The sequence below is a fragment of the Mesoplodon densirostris genome, chromosome 2 (genome assembly GCF_025265405.1).
Source record: "Mesoplodon densirostris isolate mMesDen1 chromosome 2, mMesDen1 primary haplotype, whole genome shotgun sequence".
Lineage (NCBI taxonomy): Eukaryota > Metazoa > Chordata > Mammalia > Artiodactyla > Ziphiidae > Mesoplodon > Mesoplodon densirostris.
Window position 1 is genome coordinate 134,823,570 of NC_082662.1, and position 21,564 is coordinate 134,845,133.

At 41.5% G+C, this 21,564-nt stretch overlaps 1 protein-coding gene across 1 annotated transcript in view; it reads left to right on the plus strand.

Moving 5' to 3' along the window:
• UTP25 (UTP25 small subunit processome component) overlaps positions 1-20,809 on the plus strand; it is a 30,891-nt gene extending 10,082 nt beyond the window's left edge. Inside the window, exons 7-12 of the mRNA XM_060090918.1 lie at positions 1,182-1,401; positions 9,062-9,264; positions 10,430-10,612; positions 10,749-10,861; positions 11,582-11,827; positions 19,333-20,809. Coding sequence (XP_059946901.1) covers positions 1,182-1,401; positions 9,062-9,264; positions 10,430-10,612; positions 10,749-10,861; positions 11,582-11,827; positions 19,333-19,576 — 1,209 coding nt within the window. The 3' untranslated portion in view covers positions 19,577-20,809. The remainder of the gene's footprint in view (positions 1-1,181; positions 1,402-9,061; positions 9,265-10,429; positions 10,613-10,748; positions 10,862-11,581; positions 11,828-19,332) is intronic.
• Positions 20,810-21,564: the final 755 nt, after the last annotated feature.

Genomic DNA, 21,564 nt, shown 5'->3' on the forward strand with positions numbered 1-21,564 from the left:
CCAAAGCCTAGACACTTACTTAGTGTGACAGCCGGGACAGTAACTTGGCCCTCTTCAAAACTGATCCATCATCCCTGCACTGTACCAAACTGAATCACTACACCCCTCTGGCTGTGCTGGTTGCCTTTCTGAGAAACTACCTCAGAATCTTGAACATCAGGGTAATAAGATTATCTGTTTCCATTTAGAATTGCAAAATAGAATATGAGGTAGATTACCCATGAATCACATTCAGAGTTTGGTGAATTGCCTGATCTGACTGGGGTTATATCCATTGATTATATTGTTTACACAAGGGTAGTTAGAAGGTAATCATTTGTTAAGCATCTTCTGGTTTTTTTCCTCAACAGTTAAAATTAAGCACTTTTGGAAATGTTTGGAAAACTGAATCCTATATTTCCCATTGAAATATCATCTTATTTCAGAAATCCTTTATCATCATTTCTGAAAAATGTACTAGGAAATGTACTAGAAAAGTAATGATACTTTAGTCCTTTCCTTACTAGCTTTATTCTCTACTTAATACATCTAATTCATTTGTTCAGCATATTCCTTGGGTCTTACGGATCAAAATACTGAACTAAGTTCTGTGGGAGACAGAAATGAGTAACATTTCTTGTCCTCAAAGAGCTTTGTGTGTTTATGCCCTTGGGTTTTTGCTAATGGACACCTCTGTTAACGGCATTGACCTACCTCAAAAAGTATTTCTGGGCTTCCCTGGTGGCGCAGTGGTTGAGAGTCCGCCTGCCGATGCAGGGGACACGGGTTTGTGCCCCGGTCCAGGAAGATCCCACATGCCACGGAGCGGCTGGGCCCGTGAGCCATGGCCGCTGAGCCTGTGCGTCCGGAGCCTGTGCTCCGCAGCGGGAGAGGCCACAACAGTGAGAGGCCCGCGTACCGCCAAAAAAAAAAAAAAAAAAAAAAATTCTACATTCTGCTTAAGAATTGCGCCCCCCACCCCAAGGAGCCATGAGATTGAAGTCCATAGGACATGGTGCTGTGGGTCGGAAAGATGCTCAGCCTTCAGTACTGAGCCAGGTCCTGTGTAAAGGGGGTGACACGGATGTGGTCCTTGGCCAGGGGCTGTGGAACAGAGGGCTCCTTAGGTCCCCAGCAGGCTCACCTCGAGCTGTCCTTCCTTCCCCTTGCCCCTCCAAGGCTGCCCATCACTCCCTCCACAGGTGCTGATAGTGGTGCCATTCCGGGAAGCTGCTTTGCGGGTGGTACAGCTCTTCATCAGTCTTCTTGAGGGCGACAGCAAGAAGAAGATAATTGTAAGCAACAAAAAGAGGTTTAATGGAGAGTATGGCTCAGATCCCAAGGAGAGACCACCCAACCTGAAGAGGCCTGAGGATTATGAAGCTGTATTTGTCGGCAACATCGATGATCACTTCAGGACTGGTAATTCCTCCTTGTCAAAACTGAGACGCTGAGGGACCTGAGGTGTGAGGTGCACATAGCTGGAAGCTAGAAGCCTGGAATTAGGCATTCTTTCAGAGGGTCACTGTCTCAGCCTCCTAGCAGAACCAGGATGCATTTGAGACCACTTGTCTGCCAGGGGAGAGTCTTGCCTTGGCTAATGGGGTACATACTTGGCTAATGGGATGGAGTGTCTGTGAAGGCATGTTTGAAAGGCACCTGCATGTTTATAACAAATGTCTCAGCATGCCTATAGCTGGTAGCTCACAGTCAATGCTACAGGGCTTCTTGGGGGAGTTGGAGGTGATGGGGCTGGGTGGGTCAGTCTGGGGAAGATGAATAAACTAGAGCATCTGTACGTAATGGACTTCCCTCCTGCCTGCCATGTGGAGTGCCCACACCTGAACTATCTCCACTCTGGACTTACTGACTCCCACCCAGCTTTGCACATTTTTGCTTGTTTGTCACTCAGCTGCGATGTACTTGGTTGCTTGTTCATTGAAAAAGTTCCTGGAAAATATTTATTAGTCACATATGCCCATTTACCACTTATTAAGCATCTACTATGTGCCAGGCACTGTTAAGCTGGAGATATGGAATTAAAAGTTACTGTTAAGCAAGTCCAGCCTTAAGACAAATCAGACAGTATGGGATGAGATGTGTTACGGTTAGAGGATAGTGGGTGTTCTATTTAAAGTATTTAAAGCAAATATCCTTACTCAAAATGGGCTCAGGACTGTTAGGGAAGGCCTTCTGTTGGAGGTACCATCCATACTAAGTTGAAACCTGAGTCAGATTTAGCCAGGTACAAAGTGGAGCGATGAGAGTGGAAGAAAAAGTTTCAGACAGGAAACGGCAAGTGTGGAGGCATCAGGGTGAGTAAACCGGCATGACTTAAGATTCAGAGGCTTTAGGATGGCTGGAGTGTGCGTGCAAAGGGATTAGAGCTTATGGTTAGTTTTAAACATATGCAGGTGGCCAACAAGGAGCTGATAAATCAGTCTTTTGTTTAATTGATATATAATTGACGTATTAGTTTCAGGTGTACAACATAGTGATTCAATGTCTATATACCTTACAAACTTATCACAACAATAAGTAAAGTTACCGTTTGTCACCATACAAAGTTAATGCAATATTATTGACTATATTCCCCATGGCATACATTGGATCCCTGTGACCTGTTCACTTTATAACTGGAAGTTTTATACCTCCTGATCTCCCCCATCCATTTTGCCCACCCTCCAACCCTCCCCTCCCTGCTGGCAACCACCAGTCTGTTCTCTGTATCTATCCGTCTGGTTTTTTGTTTTTTAGATTCCACATATAAGTGAAATCACATGCTATTGATATTTGTCTTTGTCTGACTTATTTCACTTACTGTGATACCCTCAAGGTCTATCCTTGTTGTCACAGATGGCAAGATTTCATTCATTTATGGCTGAGTAATATTCCAGTGTGTGTGTGTGTGTGTGTGTGTGTGTGTGTGTGTGTGTGTGTGTGTGTGTGTACACCACATCTTTATCCATTCATCATCTGTGGACACTTAGGCTGCTTCCATATTCCATATCTTGGCTATTATAAATGTTGCATTGAACGTAGGAGTGCATATATCTTTTTGAATTAGTGGGTTTTTTTCTTTGGATAAACACCCAGAAGTTGAATTGCTCAATTGTATGGTGATTCTATTTTTAATTTTTGAAGAACATCCATACTGTTTTCCGTAGTGGCTGCACCAATTTACATTTGCACTAACAATGCACAAGGGTTCCCTTTTCTCCACATCTTTGCCAGCATTTGTTATTTCTTGTCTTTTGGATAAGACCTATTCTGACAGGTGATATCTATTCTGAGGTGATATCTCATTGTGGTTTTTTTTTTCTCTCTGTGCTTTGGTTAATAGCAACTTATAATACATGGTGGCTGTAAGAATTTATAACTCCAAAATCACAGACTATCATTTTATATTATTTCATTTTGATCACAGCACTTACTAGCCACCTGATACATTCTTCTTCTTCTTCTTCTTTTTTTTTTAATTGGAGTAGGTATAGTTGATTTACAATGTTGTGCTCATTTCTGCTGTACGGCAGTGACTCAGTTATACACATATATACATCCTTTTTTATATTCTTTTGCATTATGGCATATCCCAGGAGATTGGATATAGTTCCCTGTGCTATACAGTAGGACCTTGTTGTTTACCCATTCTAAATGTAATAGTTTGCATCAACTAACCCCAGACTCTCAGTCCATCCTTTTCCCCACCCCTGACCTTAGCAACCACAGGCCTGTGAGTCTGTTTCTGTTTTGTAGATAGGTTCATTTGTGCCATATTTTAGATTTCATATATACGTGATATCATATGGTATTTGTCTTTCTCTTTCTGACAGACTCCTCTTAGTATGATAATCTGTAGTTGCATCCATGTTGCTGCCAAATGGCATTATTTTGTTCGTGTTTATGACTGAGTAGTGTTCCATTGTATATATGTATCACATCTTTATCCATTCATCTGTCAATGGACATTTAGGTTGTTTCCATGTCTTGGCTATTGTGAATAGTGCTGCTATGAATGTAGGGGTGCATGTATCTTTTTGAATTATAGTTTTGTCCAGATATATGCCCAGGAGTGGGATTGCTGGATCATATGGTAATTATATTTTTAGTTTTCCAAGGAAACTCCATACTGTTTTCCATAGTGACTGCACCAACTTACATTCCCACCAACAGTGTAGGAGGGTTCCCTTCTCTCCACACCCTCTCCTTTGTTATTTGTAGACTTTTTAATGATGGCCATTCTGACCAGTGTGAGATGGTACCTCATTGTAGTTTTGATTTCTCATTGTGATTTTGATTTGCATTTTCCTGATGATGAGTGATGTTGAGCATCTCTACATTTGACTGTTGGCTATCAGTACGACTTCTTTGGAAAAATGTCTATTGAGGTCCTCTGCTTTTTTTTTTTTTCTTTTTTTTTTTTTTTTGCTGTACGCGGGCCTCTCACTCTTGTGGCCTCTCCCGTTGCAGAGCACAGGCTCCGGACGCGCAGGCTCAGCGGCCATGGCTCATGGGCCCAGCCATTCCACGGCATGTGGGATCCCCCTGGACCGGGGCATGACCCCGTGTCTCCTGCATCGGCAGGTGGATTCTCAACCACTGCGCCACCAGGGAAGCCCCCTCTGCTATTTTTTAATTGGATTGTTTCGGGTCTTTTTTTTTTGCGGTTTTTTTTTTTTTTTTTTTTTTTGCAGTACGCGGGCCTCTCACTGTTGTGGCCTCTCCCATTGCGGAGCGCAGGCTCTGGATGCGCAGGCTCAGCGGCCACGGCTCACGGGCCTAGCCGCTCCACAGCACGTGGGATCTTTCCGGACCAGGGCACGAACCCATATCCCGTGCATCGGCAGGCGGACTCTCAACCACTGCGCCACCAGGGAAGCCCTGTTTGGAGTTTTTTGATAATGAGTTACATGAGTTCTTTATATATTTTGGATCTTAACCCCTTACTAGATTTACAAATATCCTCTCCCATTCAGTAGATTGCCTTTTTGTTTCATTGATGGTTTCCATCGCTGTGCACAAGCTTTTTAGTTTGATGTAGTCCCATTTGTTTATTTTTGGTTTCATTGTCCTTGCCTGTGGAGTCAGATCCAAAAAAATATTGCTAAGACTGTTGTCAGGGAAGTTACTGCCTATGTTTTCTTCTGGGAGTTCTGTGGTTTTCAGGTCTTACGTTCAAGTCTTTAATCCACTTTGAGTTGATTTTTGTAGATGGTGTAAGCTAGTGGTCCAGTTTCATTCTTTTGCATGTAGCTGTCTAGTTTTCCCGTCACCATTTGTTGATGAGACTGTCTTTTCTGCATTGTATATTATTGTCTCCTTTGTCATAGATTAATTGACCATATAAATATGGATTTATTTCTGGGCTCTCTGTTCTGTTGATCTGTGTCTGTTTTTGTGCTATTACCGTACAATTTTGATTACTGTAGACTTGTAGTGTAGTTTAAAATCAGGGAGTGTTATACCTTCTGCTTTGTTCTTCTTTCTCATAATCAGTTTGGCTATTCAGGATCCTTTGCAACTCTGTACAAATTTTAGGATTATTCTAGTTTTATGAAAAATGTCATGGGTATTTTGATAAGGATTGCATTAAATCTGTAGATTTCTTTGGGTAGTATGGACTTTTTTTGAATTTTATTTATTTCTTTATACAGCAGGTTCTTATTAGTTATCATTTAATACATATTAGTATATACATGATCTCCCAATTCATCACACCCCCACCCCCACCACCACTTTCCCCACTTGGCGTCCAGTATGGACATTTTAACAGTACTAAGTCTTCCAATCTATAAGCATGGTGTATTTTTTCATGTTTCTGTCATCTTTAATTTCTTTCATCAATACCTTGTAGTTTTCCAAGTACAAGTTTTTTACCTTCTTGGTTAGATTTTTTCTAGGTAGTTTATTCTTTTTGATGCTATTGTAAATGGATTGTTTTCTTAATGTCTCTTTCTAATAGTTCATTATTAATGTATATAAACACAACAGATTTTTGTTAATTTTGTTTCCTGAAACATTACTAAATTTATTTATTAGTTCTGACAGTTTTTTGGTGGAGTCTTTAGGGTTTTCTCCATAAAGTATCATGTCATCTGCAAATAGTCAGTTTTACTTCCTCCTTTCCAATTTGGGTATCTTTTATTTCTTTTTCTTGCCTAGTTGCTGTGGCTAGGATTTCCAATACTATGTTGAATAAAAGTGGCAGAAGTGTGCATCCTTGTCTTGTTCCTGATTTGAGAGGAAATGCTTTCAGCTTTTCACCACTGAATATGATGTTAGCTGTGGGTTTATTGTATATGCCTTTGTTATGTTGAGATACATTCCCTCTATACCCACTTTGTCAACCCATCCTTGCATCCCTGGAATAAATTCTACTTGATTATAGTGTATGGTCCTTTTAATGTATTGTTGGATTCAGTTTGCTAATAATTTGTCAAGGATTTTTGCATCTGTGTTTATTAGGCATAGTAGCCTGTACATTTCTTTTTTTGTGGTGTTTCTGTCTGGTTTCAGTATCAGGGTTATGCTGGCCTCATAAAATGAGTTTGGAAGTGTTTTCGCCTCTTCAGTTTTTTGAAATATGTTTGAGAAGGATAGGTATTAAATCTTCTTTAAATATTTTGTAGAATTTACCATGAAGCTCTCTGGTCCTGGTCTTTTGTTTTTGGGGAGTTTTTTGATTACTGATTCAATCACATTACTAGTAATTGATCTATTCACATTTTCTGTTTCTTCATGATTCAGTTTTAGAAGATTGTGTGTTTCTAGGAATTTATGTATTTCTTCTAGGTTATCTGACTTGTTGGTGTATAATTGTTCGTAGTAGTCTCTTATGATACTTTGTATTTCTATAGTGTCAGTTATAACTTCTCTTTCATTTCTGATTTTATTTGGGCCCCTTCTCTTTTTTTCTTATTGAGTCTGACTAAAGGGTTGTTAATTTTGTTTATCTTTTCACAGAACCAGCTCTTAGTTTCATTGATCTTTTTTTTTGTCTCCATTTCATTTATTCAGTATTTCTCATCTGACTTCTATTATTTCCTTCCTTCTTTGTTGGAAGTTTTTTCCTTTCAGCATATTTGAACATATCATGCCATCTCCTTCTGGACCACAAAGTTTCTGATGAAAAATCAGCTGATATTCTTATGGGGATTCCCTTGTCTGTAATTAGTTGTTTTTCTCTTGCTGCTTAAGATTCCCTCTTTACCTTTGACTTTTAACATATTAATTATAATGTGTCTTGGTATGAATCTCCTTGGGTTCATTTTGTTTGGGACTCTTGGTGCTTGCTGGACCTGAATGTCTGTTTCCTTCACCAGGTTAGGGACATTTTTAGCCATTATTTCTTCAGATAAGTTTTCTGCCCCTTTCTTTCTCTGTCCTCCTTCTGGGACCCCTATAATGTGGATGTTAGTGCCCCTTTCTCTCTCTTCTTCTGCGACCCCTTAACACCGATGATAGTACACTTGATGTTGTCCCACAGTTCCCTTAAACTATCCTCATATTTTAAAAATATTTTTTCTCTTTGCTGTTCTGTTGGGGTGATTTCTACTACCTTGTCTGCCAGGTCACTGATCTGTTCTTTTCTACCATCTAGTCTGCTGTTGATTCCCTCTAGTGTATTTTTCAGTTCAATTATTATAATCTTCAGCTGTGTGAGTTCTGTTTAGAACTTTCTTATATTCTGTCTCTTTCTTGAGTTTCTCACTGTGTTCGTTCATTCATCTCCCAAGTTTGGTGAGCATCTTTAGGACTATGACTTTGAATTCTTTATCGGATAAATCACTTACATCTGTTTCATTAAATATTTTTTCTGGGGTTTTATCTTGTTCCTTCATTTGGAACATGTTCCTCTGCTTCCTCATTTTGCTTGACTCTCCGTGTTTGTTTCTGTGTATTATGCAAAACAATTATTGCCCCCTGTCTTGAAGGAGTGGCCCTGTGTGGGAGATGAACTGTATTTTTAACTTTTTCCTAGTTCTTGGTCATCTTATAAACTCTGTTTGTTTCACTCCCATGGAGTCTAGAAATGCAGTCCCACCCCCATCTGCCTGAGCCTGGTGCTCAAGGAGTGTCCCCTGTGTGGGCTACATGCGATTGTTGCCTCAGGTCATGTCCCGCGAGTGGCATGAGATGGGGTAGGCGTGGCTGCTCGTTGTCCATGTTTGTCAGTGCTGCACACAGGCAGTGCAGGGCCGTGGGGTAGGGGGTACTCACCCACCACCACTGTTAGCAACTTAGAGTGAGAGTGCAAAAAAGTGGCACCCACCAGTGCCATCAAGGTAGAGGGAATTTGTAAAAATGGCATCTGCCAGCATTCTGTCCCCAGAGAGAGTCCCAGCCAACTTCTGCCCCTCTGGTAGATGCTTTAAGATTAGCAAGTGAATCTCCTTCACATATGATCTGGGCTCTTTACAGACTGCTACTTGTTGCTTAGGAAAGAGATGTGGGCAGGAAATATAAATTTTTGTGATGATAATGTTAAAGCCATAATTAGTGAATATATTTATCCAAAGCTTTATGTAGAGTGAAAGAGAACTTGGGGGTGAATCCAGGGATTTGTTGAAGAGCTCTTTGAATATGGAAAAATAGATAAGGACCAGGTCAGTAATAGGAGAAGTAAGTGTTAAAGTGATAGAAACCACCAGTAAGGAAAAGAACATTTCAAGGAGGGTGTGCTTACGCATTCGTGACAAGAAACACTAAAGTGCCATTGAATTGGTAACTGAGAGCTGTTGGTGACCTTGGCAAGAGTCATTTCAGTGGTGTCCTGAGACTCAGAGGCAGATTGAAGTGCATTAAGGAGTGAGTGGGAGATTTTAAAGTAGAGATAAATTTTTGGAAGGTTTGCCAGTGAAGGAAAAGAAGAGGGTGGGAGCTAGAAGGGACCGTAGATGCAAAGGAGGGATGATGATGATGACGACGATGATGATTTTAATAATTAAAGCAGTTTGAGCACAATTACATGCAAAGGGGAAGATGTGGAAGGTACAAGGGGAGGCTGCAGTTTGAGAGGGTGGAAGCTAATGGCTTGGTGGTGACTCATGAACTGATGTGTGCTTGGCTGTTTTGTGTATAGGAGTGGCAATACTGCAGAGAAGCATCCGACTTTATGCCCCCTTCTATTCGTCAGACATCCTCATTGCCTCCCCTCTGGGCTTGAGGACCATCATTGGTGGAGAAGGAGAGAAGAAGAGAGATTTTGACTTTCTGTCTTCTATTGAGCTTCTCATCATTGATCAAGCTGACATTTACCTGATGCAGAACTGGGAGCATGTCTTGGTAATGCTGGTCATTAACATTTAGAGACAAGAAGCTCAGTGGTTTGAGTCTGAAATGGTTATTAAAGTCCAGATTAAAACTCAGCTTGCAAATGGAAATTTTCCACATTTTCCAATTTGAAAATGGGAAATGTTGTCCCCTCTTCTACCCACAAGTTGGTCAGTAAAGTATCCAGAAAGATAAAAATTCTTGTCAACATTTCCAAATCTCCAGAAAAGATTTCTTCCCCTTAAAAGTTGCTTCTAGTAATAGACCAGTTTAGTGTGGTTCGTTGGTTGGTTGGTTGAAATCCCTCCTCACCAGGAATGTTTTTATCTAAAATAGTTCCTCCTATTTATGCTCGTTCTCTTTTGTTTGGTCTTCAGTGGAGATGGGAAAACATTGCTCATGATTTCTTAATTTGTGATGTTTTACAGAGAAATGTAAGATGTTTTTGTCCCCCTACTGTAATTTGTACTATAATTTTTCTTCTCCCTCTCAACATACGCTGCAATGTTTTGGGGTTTAGGATTGTGCTTTGGAACAATCCTCATCACAGAACTATAGGTTTATTTTTATAAGGCATGTGAGAATTTACCTTTTCTACAACCCCAGGACTTGGAGTAAGTTTGGGACAGATAAAGGGGAGTACTTATTTATAAAGTAGGGAATAAACTTATAGTACTTGTGACCCTTCAATATACATTACAAGGTAAAAATATGGTTAAAATAGAAAAGGCATGTCAATGGTTGAGTCATCTTTATTTTGAGCAAAAGGCACATGTAGTCACTCAGGGAATTTTCTAACGTTTTGGGAACCAAGTCATGGAAGGACAGCAGCTCTGTTTTCCGTGTCATTTCCCTTCTTGTCCAAGTCTGGAACTGAGTTGCTTATAGAGTCACCAGAGTGGCATTTCAGAATTTCCTTGAAAAGAAATATTCTGTATAGGTAGCATCTTGATCCTTTTTGAAAGATCCACAAGGTGGCCAGTTTGAGCTTTTCTTCTTGTTCGCTTGACTATGGGCAAGTCACTCACCCATCTGAGCCTGTTTTCTTGTTGTAATTTGGGAGATGATAGTATCTACTTCATGGGGTTAAATAAGATGATGGGCTTATAGAAAGGTTAGCAACGCCCAACAGGTAAGTGTTCAATAAGTATTAATGGAGTATTATTTCTGCTCAAAGCATTTGATGAACCACATGAACCTACTGCCCTTGGACTCACATGGGGTGGACTTTTCTCGAGTGCGCATGTGGAACCTCAATAATTGGTCCAAGTACTATCGTCAGACGCTGCTGTTTGGGGCCCTGCAGGATGCCCAGATCAACTCTGTGTTCAACAAGTACTGCGTCAATGTGCAAGGCCAGGTGGGTTCTCTCCTTCTTTCTCTGAATTTTCATGAAGTATTGTGTATAGTTTGGGTCATGAGGCAGAAGGAGAGGACAGCATTTGGTCAACAATGGGGATAGCTCACTTCCTAATGTTCTCACTGACTCCTGGCAGGTGGCTGTGAGGAACGTCCCGATGACAGGCTGCATCAGTCATGTCCTGGTGCAGCTCCCACATGTCTTCCAGAGGATGGAACCTGAAAACCTAGCTTCAGTGATTGATGCCAGGTACCCTCCCCTGTCCCAGTGGACCCCTGGGGGTCACAGAGAGGGATTTTACTTGGGCATTCAAATTTAGAATTGTATTCCATGTTGGCTTTATTAGTTACCACTTACGAAATGAAATGAGATAATTGAATCCAATCATGCCATTGACAGAGGAGGACACTGAAGGCCAGAGAAATGGTGTGTTGTCCTAGTTCCGATAGTGTCAGGGTTAGTAAATCAAGGGTACTTTTCCCTAGACTGTGGCATTTTTAAATTACATTAATTTTTTAATGCCTCATGTCAACAACTTAATTCTAAGCCCTTCAGGGCAAGAACTGTTTTTCTAATTCTCTATGTACTTTCCCCGTCTTCTCATTGTGTTTAGTCAGGGGACCCATGGTAGCAGAATGGTGCTTAACACATGGTAGGTGTTCAGTAATTATTTGTTGACTGACTGATTGACAACTGAATGAATGAATGATACAGTTACGTACTTCCTAGAGTAATTCTCTGGGATATACCAGCATCACATCTATTCTTTATGATGAATAGTGTTGGCACTTACTTTTTGATGCGCTTAACAAGTTTTATCCTTACATAATCTCTTTGCAATGAGGTAGGCCAAATTGGCCTCTTAGGGGAGGTAGAAGGAGATTGTGACTTGCCCAAGGTCATGCAGTTGGCAGTGACACTATGGCTCACCTCTAGACCACTGACTCTGCCCTTTGCCTTTCAAATCAGGTTTAACTTTTTCGTCAACAAGATTTTGCCTCAGTATCGTGATGCAGTCATGTCTCACGCGCTTATCTATGTCCCCTCCTACTTTGACTTTGTGCGTCTCCGAAATTACTTCAAGAAGGAGGAACTGAACTTCACTCATATCTGCGAGTACACCCAGAAGTCTGGTGTCTCCAGGGCCAGACACTTCTTCCTTCAAGGAGAGAAGCAGTTCCTGCTCCTCACAGAGCGCTTCCATTTCTACAAAAGGTAAAGTAGGGCCAGGTTTCAAGTGTCCTCTCTGGAGGGCCTGCTTCCAAGTGCATGGTGGGCTTTGCTGTGTTATAAGGTCCTCCCTTGCTTCACCTCCTGCAGACAAGCCAGAGTTTGGGGGGCTGGACAGACTTTTCTTGATTGGTTGGTTGGTTTTCTTTCAAAATGGGCATTGTTGGAAAAGGTGGTAGAAACGAATGAGTGACTACAGCATAACCTGTATATAGATCTGGAGTGGGTCCATACTTAGGGTACCTCCTGTAGCTGTGGGTATACCCCTCAAGAAAGACATTACAGAGTTGAGCAGCTCTCAACAGAATACAGGAAGGGGAGGAACCTGTCGTAGAAGCACAGATGAAACACTGGGGACTGTGTGGTCTGTGGAGATGGAAGTTGAGTGCAGGGTCAGTGTTCAGAAAGCTCTCATTTGTCCTGAGGCAGTGCACACACACTTCTGCACCAAGGAGAACCAGGACTAAGGGGCTCCTTGAAGTTTAGGAGAAGCAAAAGGTGAGGGGCTTAGAGGTGAATATTTAAGGGCTTCAGGGTTTGCTTCTTGCTGGCATCATTATTTGCTTTGTTCCAGTGAGTTGTTTTCATTCATGTTGGAAATGGTATTTTGGGGGAGTTTGCACTCAGCAGGTCTAAAGAGCCCTTAGTTTTCCAAAAGCTTGATACATCAAAGCAAGTCCTTTAAATGAAGTGGATGGATTGGAAAACTTCCCAGCGTGATTGTCTGTAGCAAGTGTGAACTAAGCTGGGATGAGGACTGCTCTCAAGTAGCAGCTTTTCAAGGAGAGGGCATGATGTCAAAGGAGCCCTTTCTCTTAAGTAGGCACGACAGTCTTCTGTCTTACACTGTTCATTTATTGACCAAACAGTTTTGTCCCCAAAGTCACTATAAAGACAAACCAAACACGTGCCATTAGCTTTGTACCCTGGACCAGGTTAGTGGGTGTTTAAGTTGAATGGAGATAATCTGCAACTGCCAATTATCTCAAGGTTCCCAGCTATAGATTTTTTTGCTTGAGAGGTCACCAAGGTGATGATGGGTATTTTGATCTGCAGTGTCTTTGTGATTTGATTTTTTCATTTGACCTTGGGAAAAGTACATGTATTTTACCCTTTAGTATCCAGCTTTAAAATTCTGTATTTATATTCCCTATGGAAGTAGGCCGTGTTAGACATATTGCAGTTCATTTGTGAGCTAGCAAAAAACTTTCAACCTGAGGATTTGTTTTCTTTGGGGAGATGAAACCAGTAGAATCTTAGGATGGGATGGGCATTTGGTCATGATGGCCCTCCTGAGGGAAGGACAGTTCACAGTTCTTTCTCTGAGCATTATCAGTGGGTTAGCACAGGAAGGATTCTTAAGCAGGGGGCAATCAGAAACTCTGGAGGTAGGATTTCTGGAGGTGGGAAACGCTAGTGGGGTGTTTCTGAGTGCTCCCTGCCCCAGGGAGAACCCCAGTTATAGAAGTAACAGACCTCGTCTTTATAGACTGTATGCAGGAGCCAGCCTTGCAAGTCAGTTGTGGTTGCCTCATTTATCTTTTTTATTTTTTATTTTTTGCTTTATAACAAATTAGATCAGTTATACATATACATATGTTCCCATATCCCCTCCCTTTTGCGTCTCCCTCCCACCCTCCCTATCCCACCCCTCCAGGCGGTCACAAAGCACCGAGCTGATCTCCCTGTGCTATGCGGCTGCTTCCCACTAGCTATCTACCTTACGTTTGGTAGTGTATATATGTCCATGCCGCTCTTTCGCTTTGTCACAGCTTACCCTTCCCCCTCCCCATGTCCTCAAGTCCATTCTCTAGTAGGTCTGTGTCTTTATTCCTGTCTTACCCCTATGTTCTTCATGACATTTTTTTTTCTTAAATTCCATATATATGTGTCAGCATACAGTATTTGTCTTTCTCTTTCTGACTTACTTCACTCTGTATGACAGACTCTAGGTCCATCCACCTCATTACAAATAGCTCAATTTCATTTCTTTTTATGGCTGAGTAATATTCCATTGTATATATGTGCCACATCTTCTTTACCCATTCATCTGATGATGGACACTTAGGTTGTTTCCATCTCTGGGCTATTGTAAATAGGGCTGCTATGAACATTTTGGTACATGTCTCTTTTTGAATTATGGTTTTCTCAGGGTATATGCCCAGTAGTGGGATTGCTGGGTCATATGGTAGTTCTATTTTTAGTTTTTTAAGGAACCTCCATACCGTTCTCCATAGTGGCTGTACCAATTCACATTCCCACCAACAGTGCAAGAGTGTTCCCTTTTTTCCACACCCTCTCCAGCATTTATTGTTTCTAGATTTTTTGATGATGGCCATTCTGACTGGTGTGAGATGATATCTCATTGTAGTTTTGATTTGCATTTCTCTGATGAGTAAAGATGTTGAGCATCCTTTCATGTGTTTGTTGGCAGTCTGTATATCTTCTGTGGAGAAATGTCTATTTAGGTCTTCTGCCCATATTTGGATTGGGTTGTTTGTTTTTTTGTTATTGAGCTGCATGAGCTGCTTATAAATTTTGGAGATTAATCCTTTGTCAGTTGCTTCATTTGCAAATATTTTCTCCCATTCTGTGCCTCATTTACCTTTAACAGTTGTCAGGTAACATAGACATCGGGAATGTCCTTAGTTTTAGGTCCTGTCACAGTGTTACTCCATATTTGTAGGAGTCACCGAAGACCCAAAGCACATACAGGAGAGGAGGAAGGCAGGGGAAGAGGTGCAGATCATGGGAATTGTTACTAACTGCCCCTCTGAAGAGGTTCTGGTCACGTTCTCTTATTTCCAGGAGATGCCTAGTCTCTACTGTGCACGAATTGGTACTAAGAGAGATTTTCTTGGGTTTTAAATGTAATACCTATTGGAATTGGTTTTGTTGTTTTATTCTGCTTTAAAAATACTCTCATTATAAGAGTATTACACAATTATTGTAGACAACCTAGAAAATCTAGGTTAAAAAAATGGGATCACCCATAATCTTACTGATATAAATACCCATTTTGGTGTATTTCTTTTGTGTCTCTTTGATGTAAAAAACATGTGCATGTGCACACACACACAGACACAGGCATTTTAAAAAGGACACCAAAATTGGGATCACAGTGTACACATTTGGATTTTTTTTCTTTTATCTTGAATGTTTTATGTGCTTATTGAAAAAAAGCTTAAATAAGTTAGCATTTTGGTATATATTTGTATGTTATGGATGTATTTTTAAGTTAATATATATATAGTTCTACTATATCCTGCCCCTGCTCCAACTTTTTATTTGGGAAAATTTCATTTCAAAAGACATTGTAAGACTATCCCAGTGAACATCTCCAACTCCTTCCACTTAGGCTTCACTAGCTGTTAGCATTTTGCCACATTCTCATGCACCCACATTCTCTGTCTCTCCTTCTCTCTTTCCACTCACATCTCTTATTTTTTCTTCCTGAACCATTTGAGAGTAAATTATGGGAGGCTTCATGACACTTAACTCCTAAATCTTTCAGCCTGTAGAGCTTAAAAACAACATTCTTTTATCTAACCACAACACCATTAACATACCACTTGACATTACTGCAGTAATACCATCTAATATTTAGTCTGTATGCAAATTTTCCTAGTTGTTCCCAAAATGACTATTACAGCTGTTTCTCACCACCACCCCCCACCCCAATCCAGGATTTAGTTAAGAATCCTACATTGCATTTGCGTGACATGTTTCTTTAGTCTATTTTAGCAGTTCTCAAGCAGGAGCAGTTTTGCTCCCCAGGGGACATTTGGAAATATCTGGAGACATTTTTGGTTGGTACAGTTGGAGGGTTATTCTAGTGGTCTAGTGGTTCAAGCGGGTCAAGGCCTGGGTGCTGCTAGACGTCCTACAGTGCACAGGACAGCCCTTACAACAAAGAATTACCTGGCTTAAAATGGCAGTAGTGCCAGGGTTAAGAAACCCTGATCTAGAATAATTCTCTGCCTTTGTTTCTTGCTGTGATACTGATATTTTTTGAAGAGTCCAGTCCAGTTTCCTGTAGAATGTCCCACATCTGGATTTGGCTGTTTTCTTATTATTTAGATCAGTGTTCCCAAACTTTGCCACATATTAGAATCCCCTTGGGGAGCTTTTAAAAATCTGAATGCCCTGGTCATACCCCAGTATCAATTAAATCATGGTGTTTGGGGATGGGGACCAATTACAGGTACTTTTAAAAAACAAATAGGTGGTTCAGTGAGCATCAGAGTTCGGGGACCAAAGATTTAAACATTATTTTAGTAAGAATTCTACATAGAGGATATTGTGTACTTCCCCCTGCATCTCCTCAAGAGGCCCAGGGTGTCAGTTTATCCCATTTTTGGTGATACTAAATGTAATCACTTGGTCAAGGTAGGTCTGCTAAATCTTTACATTGTAAAAATACCTTTTCTGTGTAATTATAAGTAATCTTTAAGGTGTGTATAGCATCCTTTTTAATGGTTGCATAGTGTTACATTGTATGGGTATATAATTAACCCAATTTCCTTTTAATGGGCATATTGATTTGTTGTTTTCTGTTATTATATACAATAATGCCAAGAGCATCCATATGCGTAGTTGATGGCATAGTTGCCTAGGCATTTCCTTAGGATAAATTTGGAAAGGAAAACTTATTTGTTCAAAAGCTGTACCCAGTTTTGGGGCTTCCCTGGTGGCGCAGTGGTTGAGAGTCTGCCTGCCGATGCAGGGGACATGGATTCGTGCCCCGGTCCGGGAAGATCCCACATGCTGTGGAGCGGCTGGGCCCGTGAGCCATGGCCACTGAGCCTGCGCGTCCAGAGCCTGTGCTCCGCAACGGGAGAGGCCACAACAGTGAGAGGCCCGCGTACCGCAGAAAAAAAAAAAAAGCTGTGCCCAGTTTAAAATTTGCTGTGTGTTGCCACTCCCATCTTCTCCCCTCCCCGGTGAAATACACACTCACAATAATTTATACTCCATTAGCCTATTTCTGTAAATTCTGTAAATATTTCTGTAAATTCTCCTTTTTTCCAGTGACTTGATAGTCAAAATGATACCTCATGGTTTTAATGTCTTTTTCTTGCTTTTCTGTGTTTTTTGTAATTGTCAGTTGAATGTAGTGCCTGAGTAAGTAATTGGCCTGGACGCCTCTTCTGTCAGGCCACTAGTGTGGCAGTTGCGAATCTAGTTAGGATTTGGTTGTTACCATAGTTGCCTTCTATTTACCACAAACTGCCAGTTCCTCCAGCAGACAGTGGCCCACTGTGGGGCCCAGTGCTGGAGGGCCTTGTCTCAGCATCCTGCTCCCCTCTCAGCTTTCACCATGCCCTGCACCCCTGTGCCGAGGGAGAGCCTCTCCCACGCTCCGGCCCCTCCCCCAGCAGCAGGCTGCTCCTGCTCGCTCCTCCCCTAAGGCTTGAAGTGGGGCAGTTGTTCTCCTCCTGGTCCAGCTCAGATGCAGGCAGGTTCTGTCCATCCTGGGCTTTGGAGCTGGCACTTTCTCAGGGCTCCTGCACCACCCTCCATGGTGGCCAGCCTCTGCCTTGTTCTACGAGGGGTCTTGGTGGGAAAGAGTTCCCTGCATCTCTGCAGTGGTGGCAAACATCTGCTTACATCAGTGCAGGATCTTGGGCTGAACAGGCTTCATGCCCTTTCCCCAGTCTTCATGCCCTTTCCCCTTTCCCCAGACTGCTCTTTTTACTGGATGTAAGTCCTGTGGTGGGGAGGGATGGGGTGAGGGGTTAATGCTCCTCCCTTAGGGCACACAGTTTTGCTGCTTCTGACTCCACCCTGGCAGTTGACCTTTGCCCCTCTCACTGGCTTCAGGCTTTAGCTTCATATACAACATGGCTCTGGGAAGAGAGTGAGTTTTCATGTCTGCACCACCATCGGGGTCTCTCAGGTCTTCTGCCTTTCCTCCAGTCTTTCCAGGGCTCGCAGTGGAGACCTTTGGAAAAGCCCTCATGACTGTGAAGTAAAGGAGTGTCCGGAAATCCCAGGGATTCTGAACTGTCATGCAAGCCCATAATTGCCCTTTAAGAACTTGTTAAAAGTGTAGCTTTTTTCTTCCTACCCACTTTCTTAGCAGCTGCCCTCTTCCCCACTGTGCTCTGCCAAAGGTGAAGTGGTTCATATGTCCTGTCTTTCTTCAGACCATCTTGTCACTCTTTGGAATTCAGTCAGTGATGGGCTGAAGCTGGCTCATACCAGCTCTTAAGGTATGGTTGCACATCTCTTCCCAGTTCCAAGTTCAGCAACATGACACTGGTAGCTTGAAATGGAGTATTTACACCACAGAAATTGGCAAATGCTTCAAATCAGCACCTATCCTCCCCCACTGAGAATCAGTTGTTAAACACACACCAGGGCACCGTTGAATCAGTTCACTTGGTTGCCCTGTGACATCAGCTGTCTAGGCTCAGGAAAAGGAACACTGTTGTAGATTATCTTTTTCTTGTTAGCATGGGAGCAGTATTCTCTTGAGTTTTCTACATACTAAGCAGAAATTGAACTCTGTGTTTGTTTTTGTTTGTTTTGATAACTACTGAGGCAGAACTGTGTTTTTTCAACATCATTAGCCATTAAAATTCCTTTATGGAAAGAGGATGTGGAAAGCTGATCCAAGTAATGGACTGCAGTTATATTTTGGGAGAGGAGGGTCTCCAGAGAGATCAGGATGAGCCAAGGGATAAAAAGACAAGGAAAACTTAACCGTCCATGAATAAAATAAAATTCCCGAGGGAGTCTGACATCAGCCCTGTATGAGAGTCTAACAGGAAAAATCAGAACCTTGTCAACGTATAAAATCTTTGGTCATGGAGCCCAAGAGGGAATGATTGATCTCAACCCGAACCGTAAGGTAAGTCCCTAGGGTCTGCACCCTCCCACACCATGCAGCCCTGTGCAGCAGGGAAAGAAGCGAGGAAGCTGTTGAAATTAATTGCCCTCCCATAATGCCTAATGGGTCCTCGGGCAGGATTTTGTAAATGGGTGAACTTGTGACATCTGCCATGGAGTTAACGTCTACAGAATGACAAGAAAAGACTAATGGGAGTGCATTTACAGTTTATGCTGTTTATTTTATGTACTGGGTCTGGTCTGACCTCATCTCCATTACAGAACACTGTTTTGCCTGATTATAATAAGGATAATGTTAAATTGGAAATGCCTGCTTTTCAAATTTTCTGTGACAGATTTCTAATCCTTGTCTACTATTCTTCCCCACCCTACCTCAGTCTGCTCAGATTAGGCTCAAGAAGTGCAAATTCATTTTATCATTATCTTAAGCCAAACATTAGGAATTCAAATACACTGTCACAAAAAAGGAGCCCCTCCAGCTCAAATTAGAGTAACTTTTGGTCTGTGTGTTATTTGTGCCATGGTCTTTCTCCTTGCATGAAACAGCGAGAGTGACTATGCCCCTGTAAAACTCTTTGGTGGCTTTTCCATAAAATTTCTCATGTAGACATAGCCTCTCTTTCTCCTTCTAACAGATACACAATAAAAGGCATCAGGAACCTGATTTTCTATGAACTGCCAACATATCCCCACTTCTACAGTGAAGTCTGTAACATGCTGCAAGCCACCACCAGAGGAGAGGAAGCTGCCTGGACCTGCACTGTCCTCTACTCCAAGTACGATGCCCAGAGGCTGTCTGCTGTGGTCGGGGTGGAGCGGGCTGCACAGATGCTGCAGTCCAAGAAGAACGTCCACCTCTTCATTACTGGAGAGAGATGAGAATTGGTTGGACGGGAAATGGTGTTTGGTGTGATATGTCATGCTTGATTCTGTGTCTCTTGGACCTGATTCTGATTACTTACACAAAGAAGGGCTGCAACAAGGAAGGAGCACCAGGCAAGTTCTTAGCAGATACTTCTTTCTTTTCAGACCATATATACCTGAAAAGTTCCGTGTAAACCAGATTTTGGTAAAACCCATCTTTCAGAGGTCAGCGGAGAGCTCATGGAACTCTGAGAAGTTGATAGAAGGAATCTTCTACTTGTGAATTTTTTTGTACGCCATAAACTCTTTTGTTGTGATTTCACCTCTAATTTATTACACTTGGTAAATTCTTTCAGATTTGCCTGTTTCTATTTGACACCTTCTTAAAGTGAGGCATGCATTTCTTTGCTTGTGAGAACTGGTTATGAGAAATTGGAATACTTCTTGCTGTTGAATATCATCTTAGTTTTGGATCGCAAAGGTTTTGCAAAACTGTTATTTTTCCCCAGCCAAACTTTTTTAAACCTTAAATATTCTATTTTAATTCAACCTAGATGAGCACATTCGTTCACTGATCTTTTTTTAACTCCTAAATGTTTTAATGAAAATATATACTTAAAAATCACATTATATAAAATAACATTAATTTCTACCTTATTTCAAGAAATAATTTTATGAAATTCTTGATGTCGCAAATTCATCTTCAACATCACTGTCTTCATTGCTACAGTCATTTTTTAAGTCATATAACATAAAAAGGAAAAGAAGTTAACACTTTTAAAAACATTTTTAGGGAGTTCCCTGGCGGTCCAGCGGTTTGGGCTCGGCACTTTCACTGCCGAGGCCCACTTTCAGTTCCTGGTCAGGGAACAAAGATCCTGCAAGCTGCACAGCGTGGCCAAAAAAAAAAAAATTTGAACTATTCTCAGAAAAATTACAAATTCAGAATCTGAATCATCTGAAAATAAATTGCCAAGTTGCTGGGCCTGTCACTCCTAAAAATCACTCCTGAATTTAGTATGTATTTCATATAAACAAGGACATTTTTCTATGTAACCTCAAAACAACCGTCAAATCAGGAAATTGCCACTAATCCTTGGGCCCCATTCAGATTTTGCCAAATGTCCCAATAATAACCTTTATAGCAAAAGGATGCAGTTCAGAGTTACATACTGCTTTGAGTTGTCATGTCTCTGTAGTGGCCTTTATTCTGAATGGTACCTCAGCTTTTTCTTGGCTTTCTTGACCTTGACACTTTATTTTTTTAATTTTTAAATTAAAAAAATTTTTTTAAACATCTTTATTGGAGTATAATTGCCTTACAATGGTGTGTTTCTGCTTTATAACAAAGTGAATCAGCTATACATATATCCCCATATCTCCTCCCTCTTGCGTCTCCCTCCCACCTTCCCTATCCCACCCCTCTAGGTGGTCACAAAGCACCGACCTGATCTCCCTGTGCTATGCGGCTGCTTCCCACTAGCTATCTATTTTACACTTGGTAGTATATTATAAATCCATGGCACTCTCTCACTTCGTCCCAGCTTATCCTTCCCCCTCCCCGTGTCCTCAAGTCCATTCTCTACATCTCCGTCTACCTAGCCTGCCCCTAGGTTCTTCAGAACCTTTTTTTTTTTCAGATTCCATATATATGCATTAGCATACGGTATTTGTTTTTCTGACTTACTTCACTCTGTATGACAGTCTCTATGTCCATCCACCTCACTACAAATAATTCAATTTCATTTCTTTTTATGGCTGAGTAATGGACGTTGACACTTTAGAAGATTACAGGCCAGTTACTTTGGATGGTGTTTCCTGTCAGGTTAGGTTAGGTTTAGTTTATGCATCTTTGGCAGGAGCAGCATAGAAGCAATGCTGCGTCTTCCTCGCTGCATCTCTTCAAGCGGTGCATGATTTCCACCTGTCCCATCATTATGACACTAACTGACCACTTGTTTAAGGTGGTGCTTGCCAGACTTTTTCACTATAGAATCACTCAT